General features: G+C 35.8%; 1 protein-coding gene across 10 annotated transcripts; it reads left to right on the top strand.

Moving 5' to 3' along the window:
• The first annotated feature begins 1,278 nt into the window (after window positions 1-1,278).
• On the top strand, window positions 1,279-8,355 carry LOC127452963 (lysM and putative peptidoglycan-binding domain-containing protein 1-like). Of its 10 annotated transcripts, none has more exons than XM_051718893.1 (4): window positions 1,279-1,947; window positions 3,257-3,293; window positions 6,683-6,990; window positions 7,273-8,355. In XM_051718893.1, the coding sequence occupies exons 1-4, from the start codon at window positions 1,919-1,921 to the stop codon at window positions 7,418-7,420; spliced, it is 522 nt and encodes a 173-aa protein (XP_051574853.1). In that variant the 5' UTR covers window positions 1,279-1,918; the 3' UTR covers window positions 7,421-8,355. The 10 variants fall into 10 exon arrangements, with proteins under 10 accessions (XP_051574853.1, XP_051574852.1, XP_051574855.1 ...); XM_051718892.1 differs by having other exon boundaries at window positions 3,254-3,293; XM_051718895.1 differs by adding an exon at window positions 6,472-6,544 and having other exon boundaries at window positions 1,279-3,293.
• Window positions 8,356-8,642: the final 287 nt, after the last annotated feature.

Raw genomic sequence — 8,642 nt, 5'->3', positions numbered from 1 at the left:
TCATGTGATTAACCTGACCCAAACCCAGTAGCACAACTCAAGTGGAACTATTCAATTCCCCCTGGCCGCACTTCCTACCCCCTCTCCACCAACCTATTTATAAACGCAAACCACCCAGTCATGAAACTCAGCCTCATGGGTTTGAGTTACAAAGCTCCAAATATATCACCTCACTGGGAGGGAAGGGGGGCTTCAGAAGATTTATGGTCCCCTGTGGAACAGCTGCAAACCTGTCAATAATCTCAAGAATCATCTGCGTCTTGCATCAATTAAGCACTAGATGTTACTTTGTTTTTTAAAGAAAAGGGTGTTAGACAGTGTGTTAAGGGAATTTGTTGAAAGGAACTGCAAGCACATAAGTTAACAGTAGTTTTTGGTGTGGGTACTTGTCATTTCCATAGCTGATTAAACTTCACTACACCAAGCTCACTCTGATGGCATTTGGCAATGGAACCACAGAAAGCAGCCGTTCCACATTCTGCTCTAGATTTGGAACTGGACCTCCTCAATCATCCAAACAACATTCTGACAATGGGAGCAAAATATTGAGCAAATTTGTAAAAAATTACATCACATGAGATTCATAATTTTTCTTTGTCTTAAAGTCATAACTTTATTTACATAGTGCAAAAAGGATTTACATATGTCTATCTAAACTAAAAAAATCCTCTATTTAGTGGGAAAATGTTTAAACAAGACCTCAAGTACACAGTACTTATAAAAACTTGCAACTAAAAAGTCTTTCAATAGTTTCGACCATACTGCAAATAATGTGGGTCATAGAGGCCTGGACATAAAATATGTAATATGAGAGCTGTGACCATCAAGACATTATCGTCATCCTACACACAGATCAGTTTAAATGTAGCCTGGAGCTTATTTGGCAGTGGCTGAATAGTATGGAACATCAGTCATGATATTCAGCTGTTTTAGCTGAGTCTGCTATGAAGATTCACTGCAAGGAGGCAACAGAGATGGTTCTTCTTCATCTGAGTCAATCTCGGCATTCTCATCTTTTACCCATTTACCACTTCTGTCCTGACGCCACCCAGAACTGGACCAATGGAGTAAAAAAAAAAAAAAAGGAGTAAAAGGCCAAAATATTATTAAATAAGGAGCATACAGTTATTTAATGATCTCACAGTGAGAATCTAATGTAAACTTTGTATTTTAGATAATTCAGCCTGAAGGGGTGGTCACAGTATTCTTCACGATCTATTCACTCTCATTCAAACACATCCCAATGTGGGAGAGCGGAAACACAAGCTCATGCGAAGAAATTCCGTACTCCGCTGTGTACAAGAGTTCAAGTTTGGGGAACTCTGACCTGCGAATCTGTTTGACGAGAGGACGCGTGACCAGCAGAAGATCGAAACGTCACACACTGACATCAGGCTCAATACAAAGAATACATATTTCAACACTGCATGTTTTATTGTTGCAGGAACATTTTAAATATAATATTATTTGTTATTTGTGATGTATTATTTACTTATACCAGAAGCTCTCCCACGTGACATATTCTGGTCCGTTACGTTGTTCGGAAAAAATTAGTGTGTTCAAACCCTAATGTGACCGCCTCTTTTGTTGTGCTATCTATTTTTATTTTTTATAATATGTAAACTTTCAAAAAAGTTATGTTTGAAAATCTCGCCTTTGACTTACATTCATAGAATGTATGCGATTCCAAATATGACCGACAGATTACATCATTGTGACATTTGCATATTGAATTCCAACTGGTCTTCTTTCTCACATATATTTGCATACTGAACAAACATACAAGCATATTGGTGTTTTGTTTCTTGCACTTATTTAACCTCAGCTGTGTCTCATTACTTTATGTATTCATTCTAGTGAACAGCCGACAGAAAACAAGACACAGGCCAAGTCTTATGACAACAGCAAAGCAGCTCTAATGCAGCGTTTCCTTTACACAGAACCAAAGTATAAAACATAAGCATATTTAAAACTTTAACACTATTCTTTTGCTGTTTTAATACCTCTACGTATACTAACTTGAGATCTATAGTCACGCATGTGAGATAAATTAGGTAAAGTGTGTCATTGTGTTGAGTGTTGCCGTACCTCTTTAATCTGAGGTAGTGTTCTAGTTCTTTGCATCTCTGCTCTGTTAGAGGCATACATTCAGTGGAGCTCACAGTGTTGGATCCTTTTTTCCTTTTCTTTGTCTCCCCTTTCCCTTCACTCTGGCCCTGATGCACTACAAATGATAATTACATACTATGCAGGTGGCAAATGAAAATGACTTATAAACATGAGCCTTGCTTTAAAATATATAATACTTTTGTGTTGTAGCTAACTGTTGTGCTGGTGGCTGATATTGTGTCAGCACTTAATGTTCTCATAGTAGTAGGTTCATGGTTACATGGTGAGATGATTTTGTTGACTTGACAATTTATGTCCTCTTGGCCATATCCAGAGGATTCAGATCGTTCGCTAAAAGAACAATGACACTGATATTACAATCAATGGAAAGAATCTGTGAACAGTAATCAAAGAATATGATAATCAGTCTATAATGGCTTATTAATACAAATATACAGACATATCACTGCAGAGGTAAACCCAAAGATAATACAATCCCAAAACATTACCTGGCCTTCCTGTGGCAGCTACTGTATGGCACAGTTATGAGTAAGGCATGATGAGTGATTTTACGAGTTTGGGTGAGTAGAGGAGCTAAACTGGAGGGTTCCTGAGGACAAGCATAATGTATTGAGTCTATTACCATGTTTTGAATGAGGGTTACAGTGAGGTTCAAAAGTATGTATCTGCTCTGTTGGTCCATTCAATGCAAGTGAATGGTGGCCAGAACTTTGAAGCTAAAAAAAAAAAAAGCACAAAGTCAGCATAAAAGTAATCTATAAGGCTCCAGTGGTTAAATCCATGTCTTCAGAAGTGATATGATAGATGTTGGTGAGAAACAGATCAATATTTATGTCAATGTTTTACTATAAATGTCCTCTTTCACTTCCACATTCTTCTTCTTTTGTTTTTGTTGATTCTCATTCTTAGTGCATATCGCCACCTACTGGGCAGTAAATATTGATCTGTTTCTCACTCACACCAATAATATCACTTGGATATAACCACTGGAGCCATATGGATAACCGTTAATGCTGCCTTTATGTGTTTTTTGGAGCTTTAAAGTTTTGGTCACCATTCATTTGCATTGGATGGACCTACAGAGCTGTGATATTCTCCTAAAAAAATCTTTGTTTGTATTCAGCAGAAGAAAGAAAATCACACACATCTGGGATGGCATGAGGGTAAGTAAATTATAAGAGAATTTTGATTTTTGGGTGAACTATTCCTTTAACATGGTCAGTGTCAAAAAACTTGCTTATTTGATTAGTGGCCTAGAAATTATGCAGAATCTTAAACATTTCTTATTATTTTGTATCATTACATTTCATAATTGTAATTTTTAAACTATAAAAACTTTTTGTTTATTTTCTGGTTTGTATTACATTAGTATCAGATTTTCAATGTGGCCTAAGTGTACAGTATGTGCATGCCAGGACAGCAGTTCTGTCACCTACCATTCATCTTCTGCTTTGACATAGTCTTGATGCCTTCTTTTATCAATTTAACGCTGCAGTTGATTTTTTTTGCCATAAAACCAGGGTGCAAATTATGGGGGGGGGGGGGGGGGTTTGCACGAAGAATTCAGGTGAATGCACAAAGAATTATTATTATTTTTTTTTAAACAAAATAAAATACAAATTCTGTGATTGTACAGAGCGCTGCAAATGTCAGTGTCTAAAATGCTTCTGTACAGTTCAGTTGAATGATAAAATTTTTTCAACTTTTTTAACTTAATGCTGATAATTCGAGTGTATGAATTAATTTGTTTTCTGAAATAACTAAAAATAACCACCAATCGTTATTATAGCAACAATAATAGGCAGTGGGCGTGATTTCTCAAAATCGTCATTGGCCGGTAGAAGGAAAAAGAAAGAAACAAAACTGTAGCGTTCTTTTTGAAATGAAAATAAGATATATATTCTCATGTCATAGAATAACATTAAGAATAATGAATAAATAAAATCAACTCAATTTTCTGTTTTAAATAACCTGATGGCCATGTTGTAAGAAACAACCCTACTCACAAATGCCATAAAAAATTTGTATTTTTTTTTTTAATTAAAAGAAAAATGAAGCCCAAATGATAGCGAATTCTAGCAACATGGAGTGATATTTGCAACAAATAAATAAATTCTGCCTTTTGTACTGAGATTTCAATCACCAGTGAAGACCACAAGAGCCAGAAGAAGAGAACAAAGAGAGAAGTTTTTCACCATTTAGTGAAGATAAGTTAGTTTAGGAGTAGTTGAGAAAGTGCATGATAATATTTACATTTAGGTAGTCTATCCATGGAAGTATTGTTTGATTCATCTTTATTAAATGTATCAGTAACTTATGACAATAAGGTTGTGTGTATACATTAATATTACACAATTAATTAACATGAAAAATACAATATTTTTACACCATTTTTAATAATGGTATATGTCAATTTCTACATACACTAATACAATTTAATATAGAAAATTAGTAATGTAACATCATTAAGAACTAACATGAACTAACAATTAATAATATTGTATGTATAAATTAACATAAACCAAGAATTCCAAGATGAACAAACGTGTGAAAAAATATTCATAGTTATTTCCTGAAACCTAATTTGGAATGTAATACCTGTTACATGTGCATTTGTTAACATATATAACCTTAATGTAAAGTGTATAATTAAATCATAAACCCCAACTACAACAACACAAACCCCCTGACCCCCCTGAAGGTCTTTGTGTAATTCGCACACTGTGTAAAACCATTCCATATCTTGAAAGAAATAGTTTAAAGAAGACTTAAATCCTAAGTGCCACATTAAACAGTGAATGAATAAATACATAGACAGAATCTCACCCTCAATGTGCCGCTTTCCCTTACTGTGTACCATGATCATATCAACGGTGTCAAACACAGGACAGTGAGAACACACAAGGCAGGTTTATCTACAGTGAAGAATCAAACGGAGACTAAATTTAACTGTGAAGGGGATAAAGAATACAGCCATAGACACAGACTGATATGAAAGTAGTAAACGGTCCAACTCTTAAATGTTAAATCAACCAGTATTAAAGAATCACCTTCCATTTTTCATTCAAGCAGCTTCTCCATCTGGGATAAAGTTAGATAGAAGATCTGCAACACGTCGTTTTTTTGTTTTAGAAAGTCAGAAAAACACAGAGAGAAAAAGAAAGGGACTGATACATGTTTGCAAATCAGACCTGTCCATCTGTTTGGCTGTATACCGCGATATAGTATAAAGATGCTTAAATCAGAATCAGAAAGTGCTTTATTGCACTGCCAAGTATGCTCGTTCACTCACTCTCTCTCTCTCTCTCTCTCTCTCACACACACACACACACACATAATTTCGTTTCGGTAACAACCTTCAAATACTCACAGAAATACAACAGCTAGACACAGAATCATAAAATAATATATGTATTGAACGAGAGACAGACACAGAATATTAATAATGTACAGAAGAGTTGATATGTACAGATATGTACGAAAGTGCACAAGTGTGCATGTTAAAGTACTTTCAGTATATTTAGTTGACTTTGATCATCACCCTCCCTTTTGAAAGACATGTTTGGCGACTTGAAGACTTCTCGTATTCTCCCAGGTATTAAATGTAGCTTTTTATTTTAGCTGTCATTGTTAATCTCACATTTCTACTACAAATATTATTTTCTTCCTGCAATGTGGGATTAATGTGGGCGGATCCTATCTCTAGTTGACGCCATGGCAACAGAAACGAAACTAATCTGCTAAAATTGTGACAAAAAAGCTTTTCAGATTCAGACTGGCTGAACCTAGCAAGAAACGGCTACCGGTAGCATTTGCTAAATTTTTTATGGTTTAATGGATTATGTACCTTTTAATCGCTGCCATTGTTAATTTTCAAACTGCCGCTGAATTTAAATAGCAAAGTAACTACAAGTCAAAGTGTTATGTCGTACGGAAGTATAATTTCTCAGTGTTTTTATTTTTTAGCTTCTGGTTCAGTTGAGTTAGAAGGCTTTAATCTAGTTTGTTATATCGCTCGCTGACCAGTTTATTCGAACAGGAGGGGTAATTCGTTAAATCTTCGTTGGTTGATTCGCGTTGTTGCCAAATCACATTATTAATTGATTGATTTCCTATCTGCCATCATTGATTTGATTTCTCGAAGCATCTGTTATGCTCAACACTCCTGTCATGTGTTCACTTTCTGGAGAATGTGTGTGATCATTAAAGGCTTGATCCCGCTTGAGTTCAGGCCATGTCCTCGGAGCACACTCCGACACTGACCGGGACTCACAGCCTCCTCCGCGGCCAGCGGACTCGGTCTTATGGCAGTCTCGTGTCCTCCTCTTTGTCACCCATTAGACAAAGACGAATTGAACACAAAGTTCAGCCCGGTGAGACTTTGCAAGGACTGTCACTTAAGTATGGCGTTTCTGTAAGTAAACAGAAAACACTTGCAGTTCTGCAGTTTGCTTTTTATATTATTGTAGACATTGGTTGTGAACGTTTAGATGTATTGTTGGTTTGTACGTGTAACAATGTAATATAGTGTGCAATATCTTTATCTTTATAGATGGAGCAAATCAAAAGGGCAAACAGACTGTACACAAATGATTCAATATTCCTGAAGGAGTCCCTCTTCATTCCTGTGCTGACGGAGTCTGTGTCTTTCAGCATTGGAGTGGAATTGACTGAGGAGGAGACAAGTCCAGCACAAACACGCACAAAGACTTCAGATGAGACCTATAAAAGCCAAACAGACTCTAGTAGGCATGAAGAGAATGCTGAACTCTCTCCAGTGGAGTACCTGAAAAAGATAGACAGCTTGATCAGTCAGTCAAAACAAGCAGCAGTGAAGAGGTGTCAGGAGGGAGAGAAACAGTAAGTTGGCTGAATGGAATTATGACGGCAGTCATTTTCATTATGACATTACAGAATTCAGTTATTTGCGTTGTCTGGGAGCTTGTTTGCTGTCACTCAGGTGTCTCAAAAGATTCAACAAGAATTAAATGGAAGCACCATGAGTCATGTCTTTTTCTACTAATACATTGAGCATTAGTTAATCCATTACAAACTGGGTACTCACATTTGAAATCTATTAATTGATGTCTTTAGTGCTACATTAATGGATCACCTAAGCCTTTACTTTTGCTTTGTTTATAGGTTCTCCTCTATGGAACAACTCTATTTTGGCAATCTGGATTCCAGCAAAGCTTCTACTCAGCAGGCAGTTCTGGGAGATGTTCCCATTACCATCACCAGACGGACCAGGAATTTGAGGGACCGGGAGGATGAGATCTTTCAGCTCTGATCTAGGTTGCTCATTAGGGCTCTCCTGACTGTGTTCTGTGTAGTTTGAGCAAACATGATCAATTTTAGAGGATTCACTTCTTCTCATATTATGCCTTTGAATTGTTAGCAGTGTGTATCTGATGATGAATTGATGATAGTAATTTGTAAATGTGCTCTGTTATAAAATTGCTACCAAAAGCTTTAGACATGCATTGTATTAGTACTGTAAAAAACCAAAGACCTGAGTGTAGTGTGGTTTGGGCACTCACTCACTACTGAATTTAAGCAATAGAACTGTACAGGAATGTAGCTTGAACAAATATTACACTTGCTAATTAATATTTAATACTACCTCACAAATACTTGATATAAGGAAGAGTTAGTTTTAGGAAATTGAAAAAGTATTTGTTTTGGGAATGTGCCAATAGACATCTTTTAGATACTAATTTGTTATCATTTCCATAGTATTGCACTTCAGTCACATGCTAAATGTTTTGTTGTTTCATTTTGATCTGTTCATTTTGCAATGTGCTAAAGTTTCTAAAGCCATTTGACATTTGTGGTTACCAAAAGATGATAAAGACTTTGGGGCGTTGTCCTGAATGCAGGTTCATGCATCAGTGATATGTGAACTTAAAATGCACAACCCTCCACAGTAAATAAATGCAATAGAAGAAACATCAAATACCATTAACTCAAACAGATCTTGGAGTTTTATCTTTGTGTTAAAAATTCTTTTAAAATGAATTATATTTAGAGATTTTCATTGGCATGTAGAGTAAAAAGAGGTTATCAAAGTATGTCAAACATATGTACCTTAAGCATAAATGCAGTTCATTCTATTAAATGCATAATATAGCATAAATGTTAGTTATGTGTCTAGTCCTGTTTTTTGTAACCTTGACCACTGCTAAACATGAATTGCATGTTCACGCAAAGTTCTTGCAGTTTATGAATATGAGTGCCCCCCAAATATTGATTACAGATGTGATTACTGTTCTGTTGCTTATAGTAGATTATGTTTGTTGACATTAGTACAAATTTACAGATATCAAACTGTTATTATTAGATTAACTCAATGCCGATACATAGACCACAAATTGTCAAGACTTGTTTTGTATTTCTCAAGTATATAATAATTCATTAATGAGGGCTGTGACTCATTATTTATTCAGTAGTTGTTCGATTTAAAACACAGTAGATCCTCTCAGTGGTGTTTGATTTTCTGTGTAATAACACCA

The sequence above is a fragment of the Myxocyprinus asiaticus genome, chromosome 15 (assembly GCF_019703515.2).
Source record: "Myxocyprinus asiaticus isolate MX2 ecotype Aquarium Trade chromosome 15, UBuf_Myxa_2, whole genome shotgun sequence".
NCBI classification, from domain to species: Eukaryota; Metazoa; Chordata; class Actinopteri; order Cypriniformes; family Catostomidae; genus Myxocyprinus; species Myxocyprinus asiaticus.
Note: the sequence above shows the minus strand (reverse complement) of the source record. Positions and strands in the feature narration are given on the sequence as shown.

What these genes read in the sequence shown, in the direction of transcription:
- LOC127452963 (XM_051718887.1), top strand. Translation starts at nt 6,365, where the DNA reads ATGTCCTCGGAGCACACTCCGACACTGACCGGGACTCACAGCCTCCTC. An exon ending in CACTTAAGTATGGCGTTTCT is followed by an intron (nt 6,545 to 6,682) that starts GTAAGTAAACAG and finishes TTATCTTTATAG; the next exon opens with ATGGAGCAAATCAAAAGGGC. An exon ending in TGTCAGGAGGGAGAGAAACA is followed by an intron (nt 6,991 to 7,272) that starts GTAAGTTGGCTG and finishes CTTTGTTTATAG; the next exon opens with GTTCTCCTCTATGGAACAAC.